The sequence below is a fragment of the Chiloscyllium plagiosum genome, unplaced genomic scaffold (assembly GCF_037043375.1).
Source record: "Chiloscyllium plagiosum isolate Xiang-an unplaced genomic scaffold, Cpla_swu_hap1 HiC_scaffold_10, whole genome shotgun sequence".
Taxonomy (NCBI): Eukaryota; Metazoa; Chordata; class Chondrichthyes; order Orectolobiformes; family Hemiscylliidae; genus Chiloscyllium; species Chiloscyllium plagiosum.
Window position 1 is genome coordinate 4,008,869 of NW_028270148.1, and position 13,472 is coordinate 4,022,340.

Here is a 13,472-nt window from a genome sequence, read left to right on the forward strand (position 1 = left end):
TGCTGAGGGAGTGCTACACTGTGGGAGGGTCAGTGCTGAGAGAGTGCCGCATTGTCCGAGGGTCAGTGCTGAGGGAGTGCTGCACTGTCAGAGGGGCAGTGCCGAGGGAGTGCTGCACTGTGGGAGGGTCAATGCTGAGGGAGTGCTGCACTGTCGAGGGTAGGTACTGAGGGAGTGGGCACTGTCGGAGGGTCAATGCTGAGGGAGTGCTGCATTGTCAGAGGGTCAGTGCTGAGGGAATGCCGCACTGTCAGAGGGTCAGTGCTGAGGGAGTGCTGCATTGTCAGAGGGTCAGTGCTGAGGGAGTGCTGGCACTCCAAGTTAGCATAGTATTCAAGCTGATGCACCAAATTCTGGTGAGGTTTAGTTGAAATGATGACTGGAGGGGGATGGTGGAGCAGGCTGAGGGAACCGTTCCTTACCCAATTACAGCTCAGCTGGGCAAGGCAGGGATCAGGACGTCGCCTGGAGGCCACTCAGTTTATTCCATGTGCTCCCCCTCTCACAACTTTCAAATCCAAAGGGAGTAAAACATCTCACCCAACGTGATCAATAACAAATAAATGACACGCTTTTAGAAAAAAAAATATTTATTTTAGTGAGAATCCAAACAGCATCGTCACATCTCAAATCAGGCGAATGTTCAATTAGCTTCCAGTTCTGACATGTACATTCATTCACGTGACAGCGATAACATGTGGAAAGCCCAGGGGTGCTGAGCGAGAGTCGAGCAGACACACACGTTAAACATTACTGCCTGGGAACCTGACATCTTTGGCTGGTTTATCGTTTCCGGTGTGGAAATCCTCTGACAGAATAAACTGCTCAACTCATTCTCCTGTTCCTGGAATTCCTTTACTGTGAGATCAGAGTGAAACCTGACAGTTCTTTGGAAAGACTGGCTGGAAGGGCTTCCCCATGTCGTGCAATTGCATGTTCTTAAGAACTCTACTGGTCATTTCTTTGGGGTCTATGCAGCTTCAGAGTTTTACTGGCTGATGGCGTCAGACACTCCTTACCTCCCTTGCCCCAAACCCCTCCCATTCCCAATCCTAGCTAGCTGGGCTCATGTCTCAAAGCTTATTGGTACGTAGTGAGTGCTGTGTCCTTGGGTTCTGGTTGGACTAATGGAATTCGGAATCCAACAGTTGGCAGGGAGGCAGAGTGACCATCCTGTCCTTCTCTCAGCCAGGCTGCTGCAGCTCTCTCAGGTGTGGTCAGTTCCTGTTTCTAACTCTCACAAACCAGTCGGGTCCCACTTGGCCCTGACACATAGCACTTCACCGGCACTTTGAGAGATCCAGGAACTCACTGACACAAAGCATCGACTGCACAGCTGCATTTCAAGAAGCGCACACACTGCCAAAAACAGCAGTCAACATGCAGGCTTTAGTGACCCCCAGGAGTTACCCCAGGTCACTGTAGGAGGCTAAACCTCAGCTTTCCCACACTCTCTTACCTTTACAACACAATGGGACTTTCAAAACACAAGTTATTGTGTTTAAGATAAAAAGAGACAACTGTTAAAGAATGCGTGAAAGGGAGGTTTTCACGACAAAACATACCATAGACGGTGAGTACCTTCCAAACCCACGGCCACTCCCATCCTGAAGGACACGGGCAGCACATACATGGGAACACCACCCCTGCAAGTTCCCCTCCAAGCCGCTCACCATCCTGACTTGGGAATACATCGCTGTTCCTTCAGAGTCACTGGGTCAGAATCCTGGCATTCCCTCCCTCAGGGCATTGTAGGTCAACTATTAGCAGGTGGACTGCAGCAGTTCAAGAAGGCAGCTCACCCCCACCTTCTCAAGGATTAACTAGGGATGGGGAATAAATGCTGGGCCCAGCCAGTGAAGCCCAGGTCCCACAAATGAATAAAAAGTCAATACTATGTTGGAACATGAATTCCCTCTGCACTCTGTCCAATCGGGACCTATGGGATGTTGCAATGGTCTGGGTTAATTGTGTCTCAGATATTAACCTGATAATTGCACCAGTTCCCCATAAAGTCCCTCTCTATTCCTGGGAGCTATTAACTGGGACAAGTTGGGGTTTTCATTCTCTGCATTAGCTAGTGTGACAGCATGTTCCCAGAAACAGTGCTCCAATTCCGGACTCTTCAGCAGCTCCTGCATTGACACAACAAGGATAGACTGTTCCAGGTAAGAAGACAAAAGCGATTATGGTGATTGGAATTTCACATTGGATTGGACAGCAGGAGTTAGGACTGTTCCTAGGCCCCACTCGCTCCCCCCCAGCCCAGGTGGGAGGGGGAAACAGTCGAGCATTGGGATTTTGCTTGGTCTCTCCTCCTCCCCTGCTTGGGACTGATATGGGCAGTGTACAGGCCATTGTAGGGGTTGGACTAACCAGAGGACTTTCAGCAGCACAGGGCAGGTCACTGACAGGCAGCTTTGATGGGCACATGCCCAACCACATACTTGCCCAGAAATGTCATTGAAAAATACCCTCAATCTTCACCCTCATTTGAGGCCCGACAATTCTGCTCCCACGTCCCAGACAGGATGGGAATGTGAGACCAAACTGAAGGATCGGCAATACACAAGCGCAGTGTGATGAGAGCTGAGCTGAGAGGCTGGACAACACTGTCAATGCACAGTATGACTGCAGTCAGAGGGACTGGTCAGAGAGTATCAGCCAACACAACTGCAATGGGGCGAGAGAGGGGTGAATGAGGGGGTCGATCCCCATTCACCTGTATGGTTTGTGAGCTGCACAGCTGGAGATGGTGTAAAAACCAGACTGACCGTCGGTCCAGAAGGGGAACATACACAGTTATTGCTGCAGAGTCATACAGTGGAGTTACACAATGGCCTGCTTCCACCAGATGGATATATCACAGTGAACAAGGTGAAAAGACACAACTTTCTAAATTTTCTCAAGTTGGGATAATCCAATCTGAAGCTGAGAAACTTAGGGTAGAAAGCCTCATACTTTGATCCAGGATTTTCCATTCCAAAATCACTAACCTTCCTCAAGCCCGCATCAACATCACTCATTTTCTCACAGTCAGAAACACAATCATTCAGAGTTACTCATTTACAAGACTGGGTCCAATCACAGCTGCCTCTGTTTTCCTTGTATCTTAGAAACAGGTTATCCTGGAGGATGTGGCGTGTACGGATTCCTCATAAACCACCAATCACCTGACCATTCGCAAGAGAAGCACAAGGAGCTGATCATTCTCTGATCGCAACAGGAGCAGACAGCAGCAACATTCAGTCACGCTTCCTGGTGCTATCAGCCAGCTATTAATCTCGGTGTTTACAGAGTAGAATATTTGGCACTGAGCAAAACAACACAGGAATACAAACTTTCACCAAATCTTACCATCTCCAGATCTCTTTAGTCACTCCCAAATTAAGCATTTCAAACGCGAAGTGCATTCTTGGGTTGAGTTTGGTTAAAACTCCAGCACCACCACTAACTACCATCTGCCACAGATTATTGTGATTATTAACAACTTGGGCATAGATCAGCTTGAAATGCATCACCGTTCCCTTATGTACACGGAATCGCTTGGATTAAAGTCATCGGTAGCCCCTCCACCCCTCCAAACAAAAGCACCTTTCTCCCCTGGAAAATGGTTACCAGCTTTACTTAATTAATGCCCTCATCAGTGCCCCAGCCTCCCCCAGCCTCAATAACTAGCTGTCCCGTGTTGGATTTTAATGAATCAGTTTCTTGCTTGTTTCAGTGGAGGACTTTGTTCCTGTCTGGTGCATCTGCTGTCTGAATCGATGGAGTTGTCATCAGTTCGGGACTGGTTTGGCTTGTCCTGCCCGAACCCTGGCCTGGTCCACAGCATCCAGAAGGTTCTTGGAGTCTACGGCCAGAGTGTGGGCAGCTGTCAACATCTGCTTCTTACACTCCTCACTCAGCGAGGTCACCGCATTCTGCTGGGCCAGTTTCATCTTGTTTATCAGCTCAGCTAGGTCTTTGTTCAGGAGCCTCTGTGTCCCCTCGATCTGAACAGAAACAAGATGAAGAAACCCTGGTTACAGCTGACCTGCAGCACTGTCAGCAGATCTGGGAGGGGGCACATCAGTTGACAAGAACAATGCCTGGACTCCAGGGGTTAGATTACGAGCAGCAATCAGATACGTCAGGCCTGCTTTAGGTCTCTCATTCAAGAGGACATTGGAGAGTTAGCTGGATGGAAATGATGTGTGAGGGGTTGGGGGAAAGGCCGGAGATTGGCTGGGGAATGATGCTCAATGGAAGAGCTGCAGCAAGTTCAATGGGCCGAATGGCCTCCTCCTGAGTTACAAAGGATTCAAAGCTCTGAGCAGCCAACAATTACATGGACTTCAGTGTCAGTATGTAGGAATGGTGAATTGTATTATAATCGTCATTCCATTTTAATTCAGCATTTCTATTAACATCCCATCCACCACTTCCCTGTTCTTGCTAAATTGCTTGCTTCTGTTATTTATGATTTTCTCTGTAAATTACACTGTAACTCAGCCTTCAGGCTGTGGGAGTCTTCAACCAAATAACATGATGATTCTGATTTGTGTGTTATTTTAGCTACATGTGGTGAAATTCAGTAACGGAGGGGGAAAGGCTTCTGATCATTCATAGAAAATGATCCAATCTTGCTGAGAGTGCAGATGTGATTTACTGGACTGGTCATGGAGTCATACAGACCCTTCAGTCCAACCAGTCCATGCCGAACATAATCCCAAACTAAATTAGCCCCACCTGCCCATATCCCTCCAACTCTTTCCTACCCGTATACTTATCCAAATCTCTTTTAAATGTTGTAACTGTGCCCTCATCTACCACTTCCTCAGGAAGTACATTCCACATGTGAACCACTTTCTGTGTTCAAACAAAATTCCCCTCATGTCCTTTTAAAATCTTTCTCCTCTCACCTTAAAAATATACCCCCAGTTTTGAAATCCCCCACCCTGGGGAAAAGATACCTGCCATTCAATTTATCGATGCCCCTCATGATTTTATAGACCTCCATAAAGTCACCCCCCCCCAGTCCCCTACATTCCAGTGAGAGTCATCCCAACCTATCCAGCCTTGCCTCATAACTCAAACCCTCCAGTTCCAACAACATCCCAGTGAATGTTTTCTGAACCTCAGTCTAAAGGAGCAGGGATTTGGAGAAATGGGAGTCTGGGAGGGCTCTCCTTACAGCTGAGGGGCAATCTGATTGAGGGGGATTAAAAAAAAAGAAACTTCTCAACTTTTCCACTCTCTCACCTGGAGGCTGTCACCAGGAATCTTTCTCAACTCCTTATCAAAATATTCACCAGAAAAGCTGGTAAAAACCTCAACTAAGATTCCTTTCAGTTGAGTGTGAAATATTCCACATAACCTCTGTTGGAAATGCAGAATTTTAAGAAAACCTCCCTCCCTCAGAAATTAAGCTGATGACAGCTAAACCACATGTCTTTCGAAATAGTGAGGTCTGCTGATTAAGGAATGCACTTTGAAAAGAATCCTGCTCCTAAAACGTAGCGGGTCAGTGACTGAGGCAGATGGTAATAAAATGAACTGGGACTCACCTCTGTGCGGGATGTTGCAGGTAGCGACGGCAACAGCTCATCTACACTGCCAGTCAATTTTCGAAGGTTGACTCCCACTGTCTAGAATGTAGAGAATGGTCATGGTGTTACAAGCACGATTGGAAATCATCAGAATGAACGTGTGGCCTAAACAATTGATGCAGTAGCTGCAGCTGTAACAGTTCATTGGTTTGATTTTCCAGTTACAGGACACTGGAAACGTAGAGGCCAGGTTAAAATACTTATTGTCTCCCCGAGCCTATCATTTGTCTACGTGACTCCAGATTCTTAAGATCAGACAGTGAAGGCAAACCTCTAACACACTGCCAGTGTGACTCTGATTTTCAACTGTCCTGTACATTCCAATGGAAATTCTAGAGTCACAAAACAGGAGAAGGCCATTCAGCCCCACGTGTCTGCGGATCCTCAGAATGAGACATGCACCTTGTACTACACCCTGCTCTGTTACCCTGCACATTCTTCCTTTCCAGATAAATATCCACATCCCTCTGTAATGCCTCCACACTGACAGGCCAATGAATTCCTGAGCCCAGCCACTCGCTGCAATTTTTACTTGTTTTGCCAATTGCCTTAAAGCTGTGCCCTGTGGTTCACAATTCTCCCACCAATGGGAACAGTCTGTGTAGGCCACGTGGGAGCTTGAACAGCTTGGTCAGTCTCCCATTCTGTCCTTCTTGGAGACAACTATCCCAACCTCTCCAATCTATCCATGCGATGGGATTTTCTCATTCCTAGAACCTCCTCTGCAGTCGCCCCCACCTTCAGTGCAGTCACAGCCATCAGAAGGTGTGGCGCCCACAGGTATAAACACTCCAGCTGAGGCCTAACCAGGGTCTTATATGAGTTCCACAACCAGTGAAGGAGGGTCACTGGACTCTGCTTTCTTAGACGCTCTCTGGGTGGTCCGAAACCTGTTGATCTTCCAGCTGAAGGAGTTGACCCCGACTGAGTGTTGCAGACTGGTACATTCCAAGGTCCGGGACTACGTGTTGAGGGACGTGCTGAAGCTTGGGGCAGCTGCTGCCAAGGCGTGGTGGGGAAAGACCACTGTGTAACATCTGCCTGCCTCAGCACAGGGGGCCCATGCAGTAAGGGTGCTCTGCTGATCCCCCAGCTAAATATATAGAACATACATTGAACATAGAACAGTACAGCACAGAACAGGCCCTTCAGTCCACGATTTTGTGCTGACCACTGATCCTCATGTATGCACCCTCAAATTTCTGTGACCATATGCATGTCCAGTAGTCTCTTAAATGTCCCCAATGACCTTGCTTCCACAACTGCTGCTGGCAATGCATTCCATGCTCTCACAACTCTCTGTGTAAAGAACCCGCCTCTGACATCCCCTCTATACTTTCCTCCAACCAGCTTAAAACCATGACCCCTCGTGTTAATCATTTCTGCCCTGGGAAATAGTCTCTGGCTATCGACTCTAGCTATGCCTCTCATTATCTTGTATACTTCAATTAAGTCCCCTCTCCTTCTCCTTTTCTCCAATGAAAAAGGTCCGAGCTCAGTCAACCTCTCTTCATAAGATAAGCCCTCCATTCCAGGCAGCATCCTGGTAAACCTCCTCTGAACCCTCTCCAAAACATCCACATCTTTCCTATAATAGGGTGACCAGAACTGGACGCAGTATTCCAAGTGCGTTCTAACCAAAGTTTTATAGAGCTGCAACAAGATCTCACGGCTCTTAAACTCAATCCCCCTGTTAATGAAAGCCAAAATACCATATGCTTTCTTAACATCTCTGTCCACTTGGGTGGCCATTTTAAGGGATCTATGTACCTACACACCAAGATCCCTCTGTTCCTCCACACTGCCAAGAATCCTATCGTTAATCCTGTACTCAGCTTTCAGATTCAACCTTCCAAAATGCATCACCTCGCATTTATCCAGGTTGAACTCCATGGATATGGATAGTATATGGATCCAAATGGATACTAATCGTACAGACCTGTATATATGAATGATTACTCTGTCTCTGTATACCAAGAAATGGAATGTTTACGGATGTATGGCATGACCAATTGTACAGATCATCAAAATATTTTATGAATAAAGTATATTTTTGAAATAAAAAACTCTCTGCTTTCTCTCCACAGGGTCCTGCTGAACTGATAGAATCCCTTTCGTGTGGAAGCAGGCCCTTCAACCCATCGAGTCCACATCTACCCTCCAAAGGGCATCCCACACTATCCGTGTAACCCTGCATTTCCCCATGACCAATCCACCAAACCTGCACATCTTTGGACTGTGGGAGGAAACCAGAGCAAACCCATGGGGAGAACAGGTAAATTCCACACAGAGTGTCGCCCGAGGCAGGAATCGAACCTGGGTCCCTGGCGCTGTGGGGCAGCAGTGCTAACCACTGGGCCACCGTGCTGCCTGTGTTTTTCCAGCAATTTCTGTTTCAGTCTCTGCTCTTACACTCTGTGCCTCTGTTAATAAAACCCAAGATACTGTCTGCTTTAAACATGACTCTCGCCTCCACCCACCTTTAATGGTCTGTGCACAGACACAGCCAGGTCACTGAGCTCCTGCACCCCTTTAGAACTGTACCCTTTGTTTTACATTCTCTCTGTTCTTCCTGCCAAAGTATATCCCTTTGCACTGACATTTATATTCCTCTGCGATTTATCATTTGTTCACCCATTGCCCTAAGTGTGTTTGAAACTGCACATTGACAGGGGGATTCCTGAATTTAAATAGCGACAAAAATGGTTTCAACACTGCTGGAAGAAATCACAGACAGAAATAAGACGCAAATGGAGGAAATAAAATCTCGCCCCAATGGAAATGGTTCCTGTCACCTACACTGAGCAATGGGTGAAATCCCCCATTATCTTAGCAGCGGATGAAATTCCAGTCTTGCTCAGAAAGGAACTTGTTAAAGATGACTGCAGATAATCTGGAATGCATTTGTTCATGTGAAAGTGAAACTGACAACTCTACATGATGTGATCAGCAAGTTTTGTTGGGTGTTTGGTGAAACATTAAGGTGATTCAGGGAAATAAGGCAGATGGGTTCAGAGAAACAGCAGACTGCCTTACTGGCAAAGATGTAGCAGGCCTTGTGCTCAACAGCAGAGAACCGAAAGGAGGTGGAGGTCAGTGTCACATAGATTAAAGGAAGGCAGACAGGTGGAGTGAGATTATGTGGGGTTTATAAACCATCATAAATCAGATACTAGATTGTAATCCACCTCATAATTATCAAATGAAAACCAAAAGCATTGCAGATGCTGCAGATCAGAAACAAAAGCAGAAATTGCTAGAAAGCTCAGCAGGTCTGGCAGCATTTGTGGAGAGAAATCAGAGTTAATGCTTCAGTTCTCACCCTCTGCCAAACCTGCTGAGTTTTCCCAGCAATTTCTGTTTTTGTTTCTGTTGTTAATAATTATTTATGATGAAGCAGTCACCAAGTTGTCAGGAGGTTAATGCTTTTTGAGTGAAATCTGACACATGTCTTTCTGCAACGTGAGGGAAACAATGAGTCAAAGTGCTATTTGCTGATTAATACCCACAGGTTCAGAAGCTGATGTTGGTATTTCTTCACTGTCCGGGATTTGACAAGTGGGAATGAGGATGAAACGATATGACGTGGGCCATACCCTCAGAATATCTCTGAGCTCTTCCTTTGCGTCTGGTGAATTATTACAGTAAATTCACACCAAATTTGTTACTCCCACCACATCTCCTGAACAAACTCTTGTGATGTTCTATGGTTCTGGCCAATGGAGTGTGAGAAAGTATCAGGTTATGTGAAAGGAAATTGGATAATGATACACAGTGTCCAGAAACAGTCCAGAAACAATCCAGTTAAAAAAGAAAATCACACAATACCAAGTTATAGCCCAGCAGGTTAATTTGGAAGCACTAGCTTTCAGAGTGCCACTCCTTCATCAGGTAGCTAGTCACTGAGGAGCAGCGCTCTGAAACTAGTGCTTCCAAATAAACCTGTTGGACTTTAACCTGGTGTTGTGGGATTTTTAACTTTGTCCACCCCAGTCCAATACCAGCACCTCCTCATCACAGAAACCATCCAGTCAGCACGTGATGCCCTTCCACACAGACTGGCTACGGACCAGGTCTTACTTGGGGGAATGAGTTGTCAGGCAACCGTAGTCTTGAAAAGGTGCAGTTACTCTGATCAAATTCCATACAATTGATACACACCTCTTATCACCAAGACATTTACAAATCAAACTAACCTCTAATAGATTTCCCATTCCTAAGGGGGTTCAAACAAGTCAAGTGGAGTTTGGATCACTGAGTGACGCAGGGGGTTAGGTAAATAAATGTTGGGTCCTAGTCAGCAATATCCTCATCCCATGAATAGAAAACCAAATCATTCAGGAGAGGGAAGTCTGATAGCACACTCTTGTGGCCATTTGTGTATTTACGCTGTCCTTCAGTGATCCCTGGAATTTTGAGTTGCCGTTTGATTTTCCACATGCTAGTCCCTGTCTTGCATTTGTCCTGCAATGATATCACACAGGCAGGTGAAATTTTTGTAACAAGGTAAGAGTTTCAGGGTCAGTTTTATTGATGTCTGATTTTCATTCTGTTGAAAGTATCATTTCCAAATTGAATTTTTACAGCTGAAAACAAAACATGCTGGAAATCACAGCATCCATGGAGAGAGAGCAAGCTAAGTGGGTGGCACGGTGGCACAGTGGTTAGCACTGCTGCCTCGCAGCGCCAGAGACCCGGGTTCAATTCCCACCTCAGGCAACTGACTGTGTGGAGTTTGCACATTCTCCCTGTGTCTGCGTGGGTTTCCTCCGGGTGCTCCAGTTTCCTCCCACAGTCCAAAAAAAAGTGCAAGGTTAGGTGAGTTGGCCATGCTAAATTGCCCGTAGTGTTAGGTGAAGGGGTAAATGTAGGGGAATGGGTCTGGGTGGGTTGCTCTTCGGTGGGTCGGTGTGGACTTGTTGGGTCGAAGGGCCTGTTTCCACACTGTAAGTAATCTAAATCTAATGTTTCCAGTCTGGATGATGTTAGTTTGCTCTCTCTCCTTGGATGCTGCCTGACCCGCTGTGATCTTCAGCATTTGTTGTTTCAGTACAGAACTTGCTTCTATCCTGAATTTTTACAACTGCCTTTGTTGGGATTTGAGCTGATGTCCTCTGGATGATGAGCCGCTTCTGATTCCAGAATTACAACCATGACACGACTCAATTTGACTAAAACCCTGAGGGTCAGAGCCTGAAGCAGCACGATATTTATAAACATAATCCCCGACACATTAATAGACAGGAAGCTTCTTCACTCAATGATTGCTGTTGTCCTCTGACCAGGATGATTGACAGGTTCAGACCCAACACTGGCAGGGTCTTTCAGATGGGATCAAATTAAACTTCATCTGCCTTTTGCACTGGATGGAAAACGTGCCCTGGCACTATTATGGGATCTTGCTGTGCTTTTCCTTTGTTTTATGATGGCTTCAAGACGGGGACCATCGCCCCCTGCCCGAGGTTAACCAGCTTACCTTCACCAGGTTGATGTACTCTTCACAGGGGAGCTGATAGACCTGGTTCTTCAGGTGTAGCACCGACTTAACCAGCTCCATGACCTGAGGATAGATGGTGTCATTCGAGCGGTCCAGGTTGGCTGTGGGAGCTGCTTGTATTGGCTGAATGTGTGGAAAAGGAGCATCATCAGGTGCTGAAGCTGACACAGAAAGGTTTCATTCACTGTTTAGGAAAGGCACCCTCTGAAATGGGAGCACGCTGATGGTGAATTTAGATATCTTTCAGCATGCTCATGGGAACAGGAGCAGGAGTAGGCCATTCAGCCCCTCAGGCCTGCTCTGCCATTCAATACGCTCACAGCTGATCTGCTGTAACAATACTATTTCTCCCTCCGTACTATCCCCATATCCCCAGATTGCTTTAGTATCAGGAAATCGAGAAAAGATCAACTTGCTTTCGAGGGAGTATTGCAGAGATTCACTCAGAGTCAAACAGCTCAGAAACAGACCCTTCGGTCCAACCAGTCCGTGCTGACCACAATCCCAAACTGAACGTTTCCCACCTGCCTGTGCGTGGCCATATCCTTCCCCTCCCTTTCCTATTCATGCGCCTATCCAGATCTTTTAAATCCACCAGTTCCTCTAGCAGTAGACTCCAAACACAAACACCTCTCTGTGTAAAGAGGTTGTCCTTCAAATCCTTTTTAAAACTTTCCCCTCTCGCCTTAGAAATATGCCCCCTGGTTTTGAACTCCCCCACCCTAGGGAAAAAGACCCTTGGCTAGTCACCTTATCTGTTTCCCGTATGATTTTACAAACCCCTATAAGGTCACTCCTCAACCTCCTACACTGCCAGTGAAGGAAGTCCCAGCCTATCCAGTCTCTCCTCATATCTCAAACTCGCCATTCCTGGCAACATCCTGGTCAATCTCTTCTGAACCCTCTCCAGTTTAATAATATCCTTCCTATAACAAGGACACCAGAATTGGACACAGTACTGTACTCCAGAAGGAGCCTCCCCAGTATCTAATACAACTTCAACATGATATCCCAACTCCTATCCTCAAACCCTCCATTCCCAGCAACATCCTGGTCAATCTCTTCTGAACCCTCTCCAGTTTAATAATATCCTTCCCACGGCAGGGTGACCAGAACTGGACCCAGTCTGGGTGGGTGCTGGAATAGGCTCAGACGACTGAGTGCCTCCTCTTGCTCCGTGGTTTCAGAAGAGGCTTGGTCTCAGTGCAGCTGAACTCTCAACAAATTGGGCAAGACTTTCAGAACTGGCATCAATTCATGGAGGGCACACTCAAATAATTTCACAAGGCAAGCTGGACAAGGGGAAGTATATAATGCTGCAAAGTTGGAGTGGCATCTGTTCAGAGAGCCCACAGGGTTCCCCTCAGCGTTGTATACTCGGATACTCTAGAGACTGGCTGATATATTGAAGATTTGGTGGTGAGGGGTGTTACAGAACGCACAGAGTAACTCATTGCTGATATCAGCTCTCCAACCAAATCAGCTCTCCCCCCCCCCCCCCCCCCACATCAGGCTTACACAACATTCCCAGATTACTCCCCAGAGCTGCAGGACACTCGGTCAGGGACTCACCGGGAGGTTTTTCCTCGGAGGTTTCTCGGGTGGCACTGTGAACTCAGCTCCAAAACAAGGGACAGAAAGAACACGGTGATTAGAATGTCTGCACCAAGTAGCATTTTAGACAGCACACAGTTTAACCTTCACTCGTGGGATGTGGGTATCACTGGCTGGGGCCAGTCCCTAGTTGCCCCTGGAGAAGGTGGCGGTGAGCTGCCTTCTTGAACCACCTACAGCAGTCCATGGGGTGCAGGCTGATGATGCTGTGAGATGGTGTTGTGGCTGTTACTCTTCCTGAGAGGTACCCAGCGCATTCCGAGTGCTGGCCTCCTCACAGCACTCAGCTTCCTGCTCTTGGTTCCCTCCCTACCAACACTCACTTCACCAACTTCACTTAAGTCCCCAGAATGCTCCCCCCGGGTCACTCTCCAGGGACTGGAGCAGGATTCAGACAGAGTTCTGTGTTGCTGGGTGACCCAACGTGAACAGTATGATTGTTTAAAAACTACATTCACTACAAACCTTACGAAAGGTGATTAGAATTAACAGCTCGTATGGAAGTGTCATCACTGACAGAGCTGCAGAGAGCATGTGGTCAGTCAGTGCCTGTGTATAACTGCAGTCTCAACATACACACTGCAATCCTGGGGAGCTGCAGCCTGCCCAGGTTCTCAGGAGGCAGAGGTGGGTACGGCAGATTATAGTCAAGATCAGAGTGGTGCTCGAAATGCACAGCAGGTTAGGCAGCATCTGAGGAGCAGGAAAATCGACAGGAATTCCTGATGATGGGCTTTTGCCCAAAATGTCGATTCTCCTGCTCCTCGGAT

At 47.1% G+C, this 13,472-nt stretch overlaps 1 protein-coding gene across 4 annotated transcripts in view; it reads right to left on the reverse strand.

Annotated features, from left to right (window-relative positions):
* Positions 1 to 572: 572 nt before the first annotated feature.
* LOC122552545 (protein-tyrosine kinase 2-beta-like) overlaps positions 573 to 13,472 on the reverse strand; it is a 186,278-nt gene continuing 173,378 nt past the window's right edge. For 3 of the 4 annotated variants that reach the window (XM_087991026.1, XM_087991024.1, XM_087991023.1), the window contains 4 exons: positions 12,661 to 12,709; positions 11,068 to 11,211; positions 5,550 to 5,630; positions 573 to 3,995 (listed from right to left, as the gene is read on the reverse strand). In XM_087991026.1, coding sequence (XP_087847152.1) covers positions 3,780 to 3,995; positions 5,550 to 5,630; positions 11,068 to 11,211; positions 12,661 to 12,709 — 490 coding nt within the window. In that variant the 3' untranslated portion in view covers positions 573 to 3,779. The remainder of the gene's footprint in view (positions 3,996 to 5,549; positions 5,631 to 11,067; positions 11,212 to 12,660; positions 12,710 to 13,472) is intronic. The other variant, XM_087991025.1, reaches the window with a different exon arrangement.